The sequence below is a fragment of the Botrytis porri genome (assembly GCF_014898465.1).
Source record: "Botrytis porri strain MUCL 3234 chromosome Unknown BPOR_007, whole genome shotgun sequence".
Taxonomy (NCBI): Eukaryota; Fungi; Ascomycota; class Leotiomycetes; order Helotiales; family Sclerotiniaceae; genus Botrytis; species Botrytis porri.
Window position 1 is genome coordinate 83548 of NW_024066081.1, and position 15192 is coordinate 98739.

Consider the following 15192-nt stretch of genomic DNA (forward strand, 5'->3'; position numbering starts at 1 on the left):
GTGTTTATAAAAAACTCAATTGTATGGAGAGAGGAATTGGGAGTCATAACTCCGTACACACATGCAATCCATCAATTTTCTGCCACTTGCTCTGATACGATACCCGAGAAATTCCGCCGAAGATCAGCCCTCATGAGATTCCACTTCCCATATTCCGTCATCGGACCATCACGTGGTTTGTACATGTACGCAGGTAGGTAGGTACTTTGAGAGTGTTGCGCACCATCAACCCTTTGGCATCAGAAAATCCGAGATCGCCCAAAGAAATGGAGACAAGAGACGGGAGAAAGGAGAAAAGTTGATCCCTTCCTTCCCTTCCCTTCCTAGATAGAACCAATCAAATGAGAAGTGACCCTGTATTCTTGCGGGTCCCTCTGTTCCACTTGATTTATTGGTCGGTGGCTCAAAATAGACTTGGTCTTGGAACCCTAGAGGGAAAGGTAAATACTATTTTCTCCTATCTAGAATCATTCGAATGTCAAAACATCATCTCCCGTCTCAAACTTTAATACTTTATTTCAATTTCGATCCTTTCTCCACATCCACATTGTCGTCCTTCTAAACTTCTCTACATCCTCAAACTTCACTCCCTTGGCAGGTGAATCTATCCCAGCTCAGGCGTTCCTCCCAAGAAAGTCGAGCATTGGGACAAAGTCCTTTGTTGTACGTACTGGCGTTTGATACACGGTCGGTTTACGTCAGCTCATATAGAAGACAGCTTGCATCAATCTTCGCGAGTACAAACTTATAATTCGACGTTTCAATGTGGTACTAGACAGCATTGGTCTTGTGATCTCATAGATATTCTTTCGGTCTCCATTCCCTTTCTCATAATGCCTGTTCAACGAACCTTCTTTGGGACACCCATACCTCATGTTCCTCCTCGTCGAATGGCCGTTCTTCTCGGCACCATCGCAGTTTTTGCGGTTATTACATTAGTATTTACTCTACCCAACTCGATACCATCCGGCCCATCGCTCGGCAGATTTACAGATCATCGCATGTCATTACCCAAACTTCCTAAACAATTGCCTTCGCCGAGTATCCTCAATCCATTCCGACAAGCGGCACATGCTCCACCGGTTCAGAAGAATAGTGAATACGGCGAATCGAAATGGCATGCCAATTGGAATTGGTTGAGTCCATTTTCATCATCGGTGACTTTAGACGAAAATCGATCCCTACTTCCACCTCTCGTTGAACGTCCAACCATTTATACGTACTACGATCATACAATAGAAAAGGACAATGAGTTGAAAGATGCGGAGAATGCAGTCTTGGTTACTTGGAGAAGGGCATGGTGGGCGCAAGGCTTTAAACCCATCATCCTAAGTCCTGCGGAAGTCATGAACAATCCATTGTATCCCGAATTACAACGACTTGAAGTCGAAAATTCCTTGAAAACAGATTTGGCCAGATGGTTGGCATGGGAAAACATGGGAACCGGATTACTTTGCAATTACCTCACGCTTCCAATGGGTCCTTACGAAGATCAAACCCTGAGTTATCTGAGAAGAGGAGTATATCCATTATTGACGAGATATGAAAAAATGGGAAGCGGTATCTTTGCAGGATCCAAGGCGGATATTACAGCAGCTGTCAAAGCGGCTTTAGCAAACCCAAGTCTGAAAGATGCCAAAGATTTCATTAGTGCGGTCCCAACGGATACTTTCGAAATCGATCCTTCCCATGACTCCTTAGCTTTTTACGAAACCAAAATTCTCGAGGAGAAATATCCCCAAGTTGCAAAAGAGTATGAAGGGAACAAAGCAGCGGGTATGAAATTATTGAACAACCTGATGATATCTCATCTTCATCAAACATGGCAAAACATCTTTACCAAAGGAATCTCCGTGGTTAAACCGGAACCAGAACATATGTCGTATGTTGTTGAACCAGCTTTACAACTTGCTGAATATCTTGTGCAATGCCCCGACTCGCCAATGCCAGCATCTTGCCCTCCAAATCGACCAAAGTGCAAACCATGTGTCGCATCGTCTCCGATGACAATTATTACACCTGCTTTCTACCGCAATACATCAGGTCTTTATACCATCGGAACTGTTCCCCATCCTTACACGATGTCTACGTTGACCAGCTTCCGAGAAAGTATTGATGTTCCGTGGATCAGACGAGAGTCTCCTCGTGATGCTTGGCTCTCAACGCTTACCAAAGAACTTCTCGGTACAGGTGTGTCTGGTACTCCGCGAATCATTAAATTCAAAGAGGCAGTCGCTAGTCCTCATGGAACATCCCATTCCCTCTGGCTCACAGCCGAGAAGGAAGTTCCCTCAGATCTAGACTGGCATTTCGGCTTCACTATCCCTCGCAACGCAACCGACACGGGGAAATCCGAAACTCCAGTCCCAGGTCCAGAACGTAGACCAAAACCAGTTCACGATCCACAAGACGGACCAATACCCACTGAGGAGGATAAGAATAAGGAAGCACTTTTGTTGGCAAACGCAAAAGCATTTGGTGGGAGCACTGCAAAGGAAGATTTGAAGATTAGGGGGGCTGTTGAGGCCTGGAACTTAGCCGATACAGAAGCGTGGAGATTCGCGAGGGCTTTCTTGGCAAGATCAAGAGTCGAGCGGTTGAAGTGGGAGGAGGAGGAGAAGAAATATGCTGGTGGTGCAGGGGCTGAGAGGGGAAAAGAGAGTGGATGGGGTAGATGGTTTGATGATAAATAGATGTCTTTGACAATTTGAGGATGGTCTTCGCAGTGGATGGATGTATACAAAGAGAGTCTTTCATGTTTTATGCGCTTAAGCGAACCGAAGCGATATGTGTATGTCAATATTTTTTTTTACTGTGCAATGGATAGATGTGGGGATATCACTCGGAGTTTTGGGGTATGCAGCACACTCATGTACCAATATCATGTCGATTATAAATGTCAGTCAGCATCAGGGTTCAATATTGAATCAAATATTATAATTTTCAACAGCCCGTGTGATTTCGTTTCACAGTCAAATAAGCTCGATGATTCACAGTGATGTAATATTTTATTGATCTTCCTTTGGATATAAAGTCCCGCTCGCTACGCTAAAACGTCCACTTCAACTTCATTAACAGCAAAAAACTTCAAATCTCCCCTGCTCTCCTCTGGGTATCGCCGTAACCATTTATCTCCATACAATACTATCGATCGTTCGTAATTCGTGATGCATGTCTGCAGTTATCCATCCATCCAAGCGTCCATGCATGCGAAAAGGTAAAAGGGTATAATATAGTATAGTACAATGTGATGTGATGTAATGTGATGTCAGGTTAGAGAGACAAGGTAGCTTAATATGCAACAGTGTGATGACTACCCTTTCCATCAGTTCCTCTCATTCTGCGGGTTCCGGCTGCCTGTTTTATTGTTAGTATATACTCCTTGTGAAAGCAGTAGTGTAGAATAGAGTAGAGTGGAGTTATGTATAAATAGAGATATATCATACCTTCAAACCCGGTCTCCTGGTCAAACTACCTCTCAATTTCAACAGCGCACCGCTAATCTTATCACCGACGCTTGGTTTGCGGTGGTGGTGATGAACAGGTTGGGCGGTGACGCCTGCACGACGACGACCCCAGGTGCGTTGTTTGCGGTGGTGGGTGCTGTGGGTGGTGGTGTTTTCGTAGGTGCGGCGGTGGGTCTTGGCGCCACGGAGGCGGGAGAGGAGGGAGGGTTTGGTGGTGACGGTTGTGGTTGTGTGGGCCATTTTGAGAGTTGGGGTTTGCTTTGGTGGTGGTGTTGTGGTGGTGGGTGTTTGGGGTAGTGCGTGGGTTTGTGCAAGAGGTGACGGTTGTGCTTGTGTATATTCTTGCGGTATGGGTATCGAAGTCGTAGATTGATTTGAAGTCTCTCGATAAGTTTTGATAAAGGAAGATAGAGTTCTTAGTGCGGCTTTATCGGGTAATTGGTCGTCGTTTTTAATTCTGGGTACGATTTGTGTTTGTGGAGATGATGCTAATGGGATTGGGATTGGAGTTGAAATTGGAATTGAGACATGAGGGGACATGTCGGCTATCTTTATACAAAGAGTTTGATGAACGTAGGAGTGAGTTCCTGAATTCAGGGAAATTGTGGGTTTAGGGACTTCAAACTGGGAAAAAGGGTTGTAATCTCGATTTAATTTTGGCAATAAGTGGTGAATGTGTGACAACCTATTGGGAGAAGTTATCATCTATGTGATGTACATATGACGGCAAAGCAAGTTGTCCATGTTGATAAGGAAAATATACAGGTATCAAGTCCTGGTCAATTTCACGTCATCTTGGAAGAGAGTAAAGAAAAGCACGCGAATGGGAAGTAAGCGGGTTGGAAGTTGCTGGGGAAAGGGTCTTGGCTGACGGTACTTCTGTCCTAGTACTAGGTAGGTAATTACTAATAAGAATTTTCAGGGTCCTGTGGCTCATGAATCAATCATGATGTTGGAATTGCCTAGTGGAGGTACTTATTAGTAGGCAGGATGGTTGATGCCTTTTCGAATGTGGTGAGAATCGAGAGATCGAGAGAGGAAACTTGATTTTAGGGAGATCCATTCCAATTGAAAATGCAGGTGACGTCGGTTGGTTGTGGCGGGTGGCTGTGGCGGGTGGCTGTGCAGAGAAATATTTGTGGCGGGTGCTGAACATGTTGGATGAAGGGCCTGGGGACGCGAGATGATGGAAAAGAAGGTTAAGAAAGGGGAAAGGGGAAAGAGGAAAGAGGAAAGAGGAAAGAGGAACAGAACAGGCAGTGACAATCAATTGTACTAACAGAAACTGGCAGGCAAGATATACATCGATGCAGGTATGGATGCAGATACAAAAATACAAGTAAACAGCGCAAAGAACTTTGAAGATAATTGGTGATTGATGATACTCCCTTTAGCAGCCAAGTCCTCAAAAACCCGCCAGAGTGCAAGATGTGTGCCAAAAAGTAGTCGGATGGTATATCAAGTAGAGAGATCTTGACCGTCTTTTCACAAAATATAATCATAATCATAATCATAATCATAATCATAATAATCATAATATTCTACAAACGATAACGGGATATCTGCATCTCTTCTTATACTTTTACATGGCATTGTACAATCTCGATGTTCATCCCATCAGCCAAGTCTTCTCGGTAATGCTTCCGGCTCGACCCCCTCCCTCAATTACGTAGAAACTCACAAGTCCGATGTGAGATGAGCTTAAACCTTCCCTCCGTCTGTCGTAACCAATGAACTATCTACATCTAAATTCTTACCTCACTCTACCCATCATGAGAGAGACCATTCTCAATCCTTAAAACTCCTTACATCATTGATCTCGACTCGAGAGGACCGAAAATCTTTACGAGCTACCCCTCCATGACTATCCAAACACTGATATCATAATGTGCTTAACCAATCGTCCTCTTTTTATATGGAGGGTTTCGGAGCTTTTGATCCCTCTTCTGATCGCGGAATGCATGGTGATCGTCATATAGCTTGGGGAGAGGGGTGTATCATACTGTTGATGAGTATAAGAAAAGATGAAGTTCTGCATGAGTTGGTTAAAGAATTCTTGTTCCATAGACAATCATTCTTCAATCACTTTGATACCATCATATTCTACCCTCATACTTACTACAACAACCTCAATCAAACCCATCTAAACACTTTTAGACAAGCAAATATGTCTGCAAGCAAGGGTCATTTCGAACAGGGTACGTTATGAAGATATCCCCAATTCCCCTCGTGTTCGGCTCGACAAACTTCTGATACCCCTCACACCACCCATACCACCATACCAGTTCAACAATATACTGACATGAACATCTTACAGGTCATCAACCCCCCGTATCCCACCAATCGTCCGCTCCAGGTCACCAAACCGACATGCCAAAAGAAGCCATCAACGACCAACTCCCCACCGACGATGGAGGATACCAACCATATCTCGCCGCCGGCAAGCTAAAGGGCAAGAAAGCCTTCATCACCGGTGGAGATAGTGGAATTGGTCGTGCCGTCGCCATCTTATATGCTATGGAAGGAGCAGAAAGTGCCATCATCTACACACCCGAAGAAGAAAAAGATGCACAAGAAACCAAGAAGCTGGTTGAAGCTAAGGGAGGAAAGATCCATCTGTTCTCTGCAGATTTGAAGAGCCAACAGGCTTGCAAAAATGTAGTCGAGAAAGCGAAGGAGGCTATGGGAAGAATCAATATTTTGGTCCTGAATCATGGTACTCAGATGATGGTGGAGACTATCGATGAGTTATCTGAGTATGTTTTTACCTCCCGGCCTATCCAGGAAATATGTACATGATGCTAATGATGAAAATAGAGAGCAATGGATTAACACTTTCGATGTTAATATTCACCCATTCTTTTTCCTTTCCAAATATGTCCTCCCACAAATGTCCCGCGGTGACACAATCATCACCTGCGCTTCCGTAAACCCATACGTCGGTCGTCCAGATCTTCTCGAGTAAGTTTTCCCACCCCCTTTCTTCAAGCCCACACTAACAACTTCCCAGCTACACCTCCACCAAAGGCGCCATCGTAGCCTTCACCCGCGCTCTCTCCAACCAACAAATCAGCAAGGGAATCCGCGTCAACGCCGTCTGTCCCGGACCCATCTGGACCCCTCTTATTCCCGCAACCATGAACGACAAAGCACAGAAAGAATTTACATCACCCATGGGTCGTCCCGGTCAACCATCAGAATGCGCAACTTGTTTTGTATTCTTGGCGAGTGCGGACAGCAGTTTTATTAGTGGACAGAGTTTGCATCCTAATGGAGGTGTGCAGGTTGGTTCTTAGACGAATGGGAGGCTTGCGGTTAATGAACGAGGGGTTATGATATCAATATAATGAAATATCACTTCAATGAACACTCAATCACGTGTGGTACGAATTGCTGCAAAAATTTTATCGTCTCTCGTGTGTGATTCTCAAGATATCTAATTCCATAGCCAAACCATAAGTTGGTGCATAATATGCTTATTCTCGGTAGGTGACTTCATTTGTACCTCTTCCCACACCCGGTTGGAGGGGGGGGACTGATTGATAGAATACCCCGCAAATAACCCTCTAGCTCCCCGGCCATCCCCTCAATTTCTCAATTCCAAGCTCTCACTTCGTCTTCATTTATCAACGGCGATATGGCTCGTGGGGAAGTTCAAATAGATATTTAATTCAATGGCTATCTGGTAACTGTAGATACCGTGTACACATTAACGCGAAGGCTCGCCGAATCAATTTGTTATACAGATTATATGATATTAAAACGCAGAAGTCTAAAATTCCATCAAAATGCTCTTAGATTGTTAGTGATCTTTTATCTCGGCTTAAGATAGTACTCAAATTTATAAATTCAAGCCTATTATACTACATCCCCCCTATCCTACCACCCATCATCACCCTCTCACACCTCCGCCATAAGCTAAGCTTTCTTCCACTCAAAATGTCTCTTCCCGGTCTCCGGTTCCCCTACTTCATCATCCAACTTCTTACTATCAAACATGTGCTTCCCAAAATAATCTAACTCCGCCTCGTAGAACTGCGTCGGCAATTCCATGTTCCCGCTGTATTTGAGATACTCCAATGTAGCTGAGACACTCGGCGTGATGGCATTATGTTCTACGCTTTTGAGTACGATGCGCTGGAGAGGTTCGAATCCAGAGATTAGTTCGGATACGATGGGAGAGGCGTAGAGGAGATCTGGGGTTTCTAATTTGGTGGAAGAGGAGGAAGGTGTATAGGTTTGAGAGAGGAGAGAAGAGATGTGATCGCTTTGAATGATACAGCCCGCGCGCCAGATCTTGACGATGTTGCTATAGTCGATGTTCCATTTATTCTGACGATTGGCTTTATCGATGATACTCATGCCTTGGACATAAGAAGCTAAACAGCTTGTATAGACTGCTCTTCTCAAATCCTCTATGATACTTTCTTTCTCTTGCTCATTCTTGAGTGTGATTTTCGAGGGTTTGAATAAATCGTGAAATACTTCTTTGACCTGTTGTCTATGTCCGCGATAGGCTGATACGACGCGGAGATAGTGGGCGGCGGAGAGAGTTGGGGCTGGCACGTGAAGAGAAGTGGCTTGGGTGTTGGACCAGATACCGGTTCCTTCTGATCCGTCGATGTCTTGGACAACTTTGTCTTGAACATCCGCTAGAACATGGTTTCCGGATTTATCTTTTTGTTCGCAGATATCTGCGCCTATTTTCATGAGGAAGGTGTTTTTCTGTTAATCTCGGTTAGCAAGTGAAACTAACGACTAAAGGAGTGAGAATAACACATACTAATTCCCCTTCAGTAGACCACTTCTCGAACACCTTTCCAATATCATCATATTTCATTCCTAGATGTTTATTCATAAAAGTCCACGCTTCGCTAATCGCACTCATCATTCCATGCTCAATTCCATTATGAATCATCTTCACATAATGTCCCGCACCACCTTCTCCAATTCTCGCTACACACGGTGTTCCATCTTTCGCTTTCGCAGCCATTTTCTCCAGTAAAGGCATGACGATGTTTAAAGCTTGTTCTTGGCCTCCGGGACACATACTCGGTCCTCGTCGGGCAGCTTGGTAGCCTCCAGATACACCACATCCTATGTAATACACACCTTGCGCGACCAATTTTCCCTGTCTCCGCTGTGTGTTATTCCAATTCTCATTCGAGCAATCGATTATTATATCTCCTTTCTCGAGATATGGATGAAGACCCTCGACGACAGTATCGCCTACCGTTCCGTGTGGTAGTGAAAAGAATATGACTTTTGGAGAAGAGAGGGAGTCACAAAAAGATTTGTATTCGGTATGTTTGGATAGAGTTCCAGAAGTGATGTCTTGATCTTTGGCGGATTGGATGAGGGAATCAACGGTGGAAGAGGAGGGGTCTTGGATAGAGACTGAGATTCCTTTTTCGGCGAGGAGAAGTGACATTCCTCCTCCCATGGAACCGGCTCCTATCATTCCTACCTGTGGATGGTTAGATGTGTTTTGAATATTGAAATGGGAAGTGGTGATAACTCGCCTCTGTGATTTCCATGATGGTTGTGGGTGCTTATGCGGTGAGACGGATACAGTAACTTTGTTGATATGAGAGATATGAGAGGTACGAGAGGTACGAGAGCAAAAATCCATAAGTTGATCAGAAAAGATTTAACAGGGAGATATCAACAAGATATATCAAACTTATCTATCCGATTTCTAAGCCAGCCAGATGACAACCTACACTGTATGAATATCCATCTCGTGTGACAGGAGCTCTTCTCCGAAGCACCATAACGTCACTCATTATGACGTAGACGTAGATTTTATCAAGCCAATTGATATTGAGTAGTCGGGCCTACCATTTGATGCTTTAGATGACAAAGTATATCTCGATGACAATGTTCACAAAGACGATGAGTTGTGTGCTGTTCCTCCTTTTGGATACTCCATCGTTCCCGATTGAAATCTTTGTAACTATACAAAATGCCAAGATCAAGTATGTTTGTTGGGCCAACGTCAATTGAGATGAGAGAGTGCTTATGTAACATAGCACACACGTTATTATGGATGGTGGACCGGTGATCCTGTAAGGTTAACCTATTACTCCTTCATTTGGGAAACGAGTGGCATATGATCGACCCCACTCCTTCGATGGAAATACAACCTACGAAGTACATCAATCATCATTAGCAAATATGGACATCTGTACGATGTAAATCTTATTAACCACCTCGACCTCATTCCCTCCAAATTTACCTCGTTCCCTTCACCACCCTCTAAGCAAATCAGCTCACGATGTTCCCCCATTAACCTTCCTTACTCTCCATCTCCACCGGTAATCCATAGATACCTCGGTTCACATCTCGAATATGGCCCCGCGAAAAGGCGGGTACGTGACATCTTTCTCATGCGTGTTTTGCGTAGGGCTTTGCAATGTTGATTCACATAAGGTAAGTTAACCAGAAAAGGTAAAGGAATCGCGTTTCCCATAAGGCGGTTTATTGCTGGATAGATCAAGTGTTGAAGACTACCTACTTCGGATGTGTTACATGTAATATTAATAACAACGCCAGAAGCGAAAAGATCCTTCTGGCCGATGAATCAAGTGTGGTAAGCTGGAGCTAGTGGTAGTGGCAGTGGGAGGTTCGGGACGAAGCTGTTATGTATAGTAGTTGGACAATTAGCATGTGTTACGATCTTCCTTTCTGTCTTTCTTTCTTCGACTCGATTCCCTCTTCCTCCGTGATAGAAAACAACACAATTCAATCCAACAACAGATTCTCTACAAAGAAAGTCTACCCAGTACATTCCATAGTGATTGAAAGAGAGAAGCAGTTGTCCTTCAATAAACCAGCCAGCCCCACCATATATAACCTCAGTATTCCCCAATCCGGAATTCTTACAAGCCCCTCTAAACCCCTCGAACCCCTCGAACCACTCAAATCCCCAAAGATGGCACCCGTCAAACCCTTTTGGTCTCAACCTTCTCACCCACACATCCAAGAAGTAATCTACGGTGAAGATGAAAATGGATACACCACCAAATCCATCTCCAAAGTTTCTCTTCCTCCTTTTGCTGTTTTTGCAAAATCGGTATTGTTTCCCCCACCAATATGACTACTACCCGAATCCAAGCCTTGAGTAAAATTGCTGACCACAATCCCAGGAATTTCCACCATGTACCGATGCCTCAGAAGCTACCTATGCCACTGTCCAAACAGGTACAAACACACATTTGAATCTCAATTCGGACTTATTGTACATCAATCATTCCTGTGAACCTTCTCTCGTATGTCTCTTCCCCCCCTCCCCCCCCTCCCCGATCCTCCTCTGAACCATCCCCATAGATCTTCGATGTGCAAAATGGCACCATTCTCACCTCCCACACTGGCCTCACTGTAGGCCAAGAATTAACTTTCTTCTACCCCTCCACCGAATGGTCCATGTCCCAGCCATTTTCCTGCAACTGTGCTACTCCTTCTTGCGTAGGAGAGATCAGTGGAGCAGGACAGATGAGCGCTAAAGCTTTGGAAGGAAAGTGGTTGAGTGCTCATATCAGACGGGGATTGGAGGAGAAGAGAAATGGGAATGGGAATGGAATTGGTAACGTGATGAAAAATGGAGAGAAGATTGTCAATGGAAAATTGAACGGCGTTGATGGGAAAATGTCAAATGAAGAAGTTAATGGAGAAGGGGAAATAAACGGACGACGAGGCGTCACAAGTAGGGAAATGAGCGGAGAGATGGGTGGAGATACTTTGTAGACTAAGGGGGGGGTAATCGAGAGGAGGTTTTCCTTGCGTTCTAGTTTTTGACTTTTTGACTTTTTAGTGTTTTGTCCTTCAACAGGATCTTGCGAGTTTGGTATGTTGGGATTTAACATCCCGTTGGTATCAAATCACATCACATTATATTATTATGCAACTGTGTTGTTTAGCAAATTGCACGTTTGATTCTCTTCTGCCTATCAATGTACTGTGATGCAACCCAAGTAAGTATCCCTCATGAGGATTGAGAGACAAAGCCCTAGTTCCACATCATGCCATTTCAGTAGCCATATATGAAAAGGCGAACCTAATGAAAATCAAAAACAATATAATGCAAATAGTATTGAAGTATACCCTTCCTGTTTCAAAGCCTTTTCGTCGTCGTACGTAAGTGAGTGTGGTCCAACTGGTCAGCAAATAGCCATCCTTGTTGTTCCCAAACCCAGTTTCATTTGGTATATCAACTGTCAACGGAGTCTCAGACAAGAAACACATCGCCAACTGTGCACCAGATGCTATGCGATCAAGTCCCACCTTGAAAGCCATCAATATCCACCACGATATCTGCCTAATGCACTCATCCCACATTCTGAAGCACAGTCTCTCATAATCCTCCAGCATATCCTCCCACCTTCCCTGCAAATTAAAGTATCCATTCAAATACAATCTCCATTCCCAATTGAACAGACCAGATATGAAAATCGAGCTGTCCATTTGTCCACACCATTATCTCACAACCCTGACCAACCAGCCAGGCAAGATGTGAATAAGAAAAAGCACCAAAGAAACTCCAGAAAAGGGCAAAAACAAGCTGGTAAATATCGTCCTCAGTCTTTGGCACATCCTTTCGTATCGTACAATCCATTATTATCCTCCACACATATAAGCAAAGTACGGCATTGAGATGAAATAAGAAAAGCAATAAGTCGATCAACGCAGAGGATAGCTCTAAAAGCATAAGCACTCGTCTAATCAAAGCCGTCTGCTGCATGTCGAAAATGAAATATTAAGTAAGGGCAGAAAGAAACCAGTCGTATAACTAATTAATCATGCAATAACAGCACAACTCCGAATCAAGAGAACCGCAAGGAAATTGAAGGGTATCGTGACAAAGTGTAGTCCGATTCTAGTAAAGGTGTAGGAAATCGTAGTTGGATGAGTTCTAATAATGTCTCATGCCAACATCATACACGGTTTCGTCCCATCTGAAAATTCTTGGTTAGCAAAAGGGAGATAAATTTCTCAGAACTTAATCAAATCGCCATTGCCCACATTATCGTAGAATGTTTGGGGTGGAGAAGATTCTTGAACTGACTGTAATTCATCCAGATCCATCATCGAGTCGTCTTGATCCATTAAATTTCTAGGTTGAGCAAAAGCTCTTACCTCCAAACCTTCAACGCCAAGTGTTGGGGATGACTGGCTCAACGACACTGGCCTAGACGAGAGATTGATTAGAGGCGAAGATGTAGAGACTCTTCTTAATGCTCGTGGGCTCTGTGATAACTCTTCCTCCTCCGCTTCGGAGGCTTGACTTTGCTCGTTTTTATTTGAAGTAAGCAGTCCTTCCAAGAGCTCCTTATTTTCTTGATCATCGGTCTTACGCTTTTCCCGTGAAGCAAAAGTTGCTTTGTTGATATCTTTACTATCCTTATGCTTGTGGCTACGGTAGAGAATAGGTTCTGGGTCGGGAAAATACGGAAGACGCCTGCTTAGCTCTTCCAATCTTGCCTTGCTGGGAGATGGATTCTTTTTCCACTTTCGAGCGAGAGGAGCAAAGCCTGAATCACTTGTAGATCCGGATAGTGTTTGTACGGCAGCGACAAAATTATTGACTGTCTTCTCTCTGAACAATCCAACGTGCTGAACAAGATTGCGAAGGTGCTCAGGCTGAGACTGGTCCTTGGACTTTACTGGACTATCCGCCAGCATGCCCTTGTACAGCTCACTGTCTTCGGCAAATGCGTTGTGGTCGAGAACAGATGGTGAGCCTGCATCCACTTTGTGCATTCTCCTGGTTCTGTCTGGATCAGTATGGTTACATACCAGTCGCAATCTTGGTGTCGATTGGGCTAAGGGACTAGATGTAAGTAGTGAGTCTAGGTCATCGAAGTCTCTGTTGCTTTGGTGGGCTGAAGACTTCTGATTTGCACGATCGAGACTTGAGTATTCGGGCGCGGATCCAATTTCAGGCATCTGGCTACCGAAGGTTGAAGGTTGCATAACTTGCTCACCCGAACTTGGTGGCTCGGTAAATGGATCTGTAAGTGCCGAATTCTGACTGTGGAAAGATCTTACGTCACTGTTAAGTGGCTTTCTGGGGATTTTGAGATTCCCTGCAATTTTTTGCAGCTTGGAGTCTTCTTTCGAATTTTGCGCTGTTAGAGAGAATTAGCTTCGCCAATCTTGGACAAAAGGAAACATCACCCAAACTACCTTCATTAAGTCTCAGGTCCGTTCCACTAAGAGATTCCGGGTGTCTATCGGGTTGTTCTTGGATTGTTGGTGAGTTGACGAATGGTGGCTGAACCAAATGATCCTCTTGGCTATTATCATTCTTTCTATGGCGAAAGCTTCCTTGTAATACATTTTTAACCTTAAGAAAAGTCCCGGCTTTTAATCTTCTCTTTTTTTCGACGACCAAAGTATTTGTCGATCCTGGCTTGAGTTCTTCCATTGCCTTGAACGTCTGTGCAACAGAAGAATTAATAACATTCGGATCAGAAGGACTGACAGTTAAGCGTGGTTGCTCGTCAAGACCGCCCGATGTCCGAAGAATTGGTCCTCTTGGGAATCGTCGAGTCTGAGACTCCTTGGTTGGGCTCCTACGGCGAGACGTCTTATTTAACGCGAATTGTCTTTTGGACGACTTTCTAGGAATAGGGGGCGCTGAGTTCTTCCTTGAGTGTAATGAAGGTTTGGCGGTCCCAGTAGAGAAGTCAGTATCGGTGACCGTATTCTTGTCGGTGATACACATCTCATTTTCACTGAAATTGAGACTGGGCAATTGTGGTAGGGTGTTCTCGATGGTTGCTGGATTATCGTGTGGCTCATTAATGGCAATCTCATCTATCGATCCACCATTGTCTTCACTCGGGGTTTCTCTGGCGGATTGCTGTTCTTCAGCGCCGACCGGAGAGTGAAAAGCCGACAACTGGCGCGTGCTTGACTCTGTTGATAGCTTTATATTAGCTTCACTTCCAAATAGATAGCATCCAAGGTAATTTTGAGAAGCACAGTGAGTTCAAATCAAACTACGGACGGTTGGATGGCCAAGCGTGGTTGCAGACGTGGGACATCATCGAAACATGAAAGGGTAGTATAGCCGTGTTAATAGATTGATACTTGAGGCGAGAGTAAATAGAATAAATAAACTTACCTCTCTTGCTAGCTCTATTCTTCTTTGCTCTGATCTGTTGATTGTTTCTAAGAGAAGCGAACGAGCCCATCAGAGCATTTTTCTTCTTCTTCCCATAAGTCTCCATGATGCAGAGTTATGGAGATTTGTTGTGGGCGAAGATTTGATCGTACACGGGATGCGATAAATTGAAGTCGGAAGGGTAGATAGAGGTGGTGAAAACAGTGGCTAGATACTATTGGTAGTGAATTGAGGTTAGCCAAGGCAAGATCGACGGAGCTTGAAATTATATGACAGCAAGGGAAGGAGTAAATAGATTCAGGGGTAGTGTATAGATCAATTAGAATCCAATGAACACGTTCAGAGATCTATTGATCGTGCAAACGTTGCTCATTGATTGATTGTTAGCTTGAGAATGACGCTCGCCGAAAGTGCGGAGAAGAAAGCAAGATTTCGTTCGTAAAAGGATCGAACGCCTAAAGACTCAAGTTCAAAGCACAAAAACAACAAGGATTGATTGTGCGATATCAGCGCAAGTCTCTAATGCGCATGATATCGCAGGATTGCTGATAGCAATGGGTTGCTCAAATGAAGATGTGGAATGGAGGAGTAGGGGTA

General features: G+C 44.2%; 6 protein-coding genes across 6 annotated transcripts; 3 read left to right on the forward strand and 3 right to left on the reverse strand.

Moving 5' to 3' along the window:
* Positions 1 to 833: 833 nt before the first annotated feature.
* On the forward strand, positions 834 to 2693 carry EAF01_005390 (uncharacterized protein; the record flags this gene model as incomplete). The annotated part of the gene is made up of 1 exon (XM_038913643.1): positions 834 to 2693. The coding sequence occupies one exon, from the start codon at positions 834 to 836 to the stop codon at positions 2691 to 2693; it is 1860 nt and encodes a 619-aa protein (XP_038770092.1).
* Positions 2694 to 2969: 276 nt separating this feature from the next.
* Positions 2970 to 4979, reverse strand: EAF01_005391 (uncharacterized protein). The gene is made up of 2 exons (XM_038913644.1): positions 3447 to 4979; positions 2970 to 3357 (listed from the first exon to the last, which is right to left on the reverse strand). Exons 1-2 carry the CDS (start codon positions 4170 to 4172, stop codon positions 3292 to 3294), a joined length of 792 nt encoding a protein of 263 aa, XP_038770093.1. The 5' UTR covers positions 4173 to 4979; the 3' UTR covers positions 2970 to 3291.
* Positions 4980 to 5634: 655 nt separating this feature from the next.
* EAF01_005392 (uncharacterized protein) lies at positions 5635 to 6763 on the forward strand (the record flags this gene model as incomplete). Its single annotated transcript, XM_038913645.1, has 4 exons — positions 5635 to 5665; positions 5785 to 6223; positions 6285 to 6428; positions 6478 to 6763. 4 exons carry the CDS (start codon positions 5635 to 5637, stop codon positions 6761 to 6763), a joined length of 900 nt encoding a protein of 299 aa, XP_038770094.1.
* Positions 6764 to 7385: 622 nt separating this feature from the next.
* On the reverse strand, positions 7386 to 9004 carry EAF01_005393 (uncharacterized protein; the record flags this gene model as incomplete). Its single annotated transcript, XM_038913646.1, has 3 exons — positions 7386 to 8192; positions 8251 to 8934; positions 8990 to 9004. The coding sequence occupies 3 exons, from the start codon at positions 9002 to 9004 to the stop codon at positions 7386 to 7388; spliced, it is 1506 nt and encodes a 501-aa protein (XP_038770095.1).
* A 1397-nt stretch (positions 9005 to 10401) lies between these two features.
* EAF01_005394 (uncharacterized protein) lies at positions 10402 to 11213 on the forward strand (the record flags this gene model as incomplete). Its single annotated transcript, XM_038913647.1, has 3 exons — positions 10402 to 10542; positions 10616 to 10738; positions 10797 to 11213. 3 exons carry the CDS (start codon positions 10402 to 10404, stop codon positions 11211 to 11213), a joined length of 681 nt encoding a protein of 226 aa, XP_038770096.1.
* Positions 11214 to 12458: 1245 nt separating this feature from the next.
* Positions 12459 to 14701, reverse strand: EAF01_005395 (uncharacterized protein; the record flags this gene model as incomplete). Its single annotated transcript, XM_038913648.1, has 3 exons — positions 12459 to 13594; positions 13653 to 14387; positions 14596 to 14701. 3 exons carry the CDS (start codon positions 14699 to 14701, stop codon positions 12459 to 12461), a joined length of 1977 nt encoding a protein of 658 aa, XP_038770097.1.
* Between the last annotated feature and the right edge of the window lie 491 nt (positions 14702 to 15192).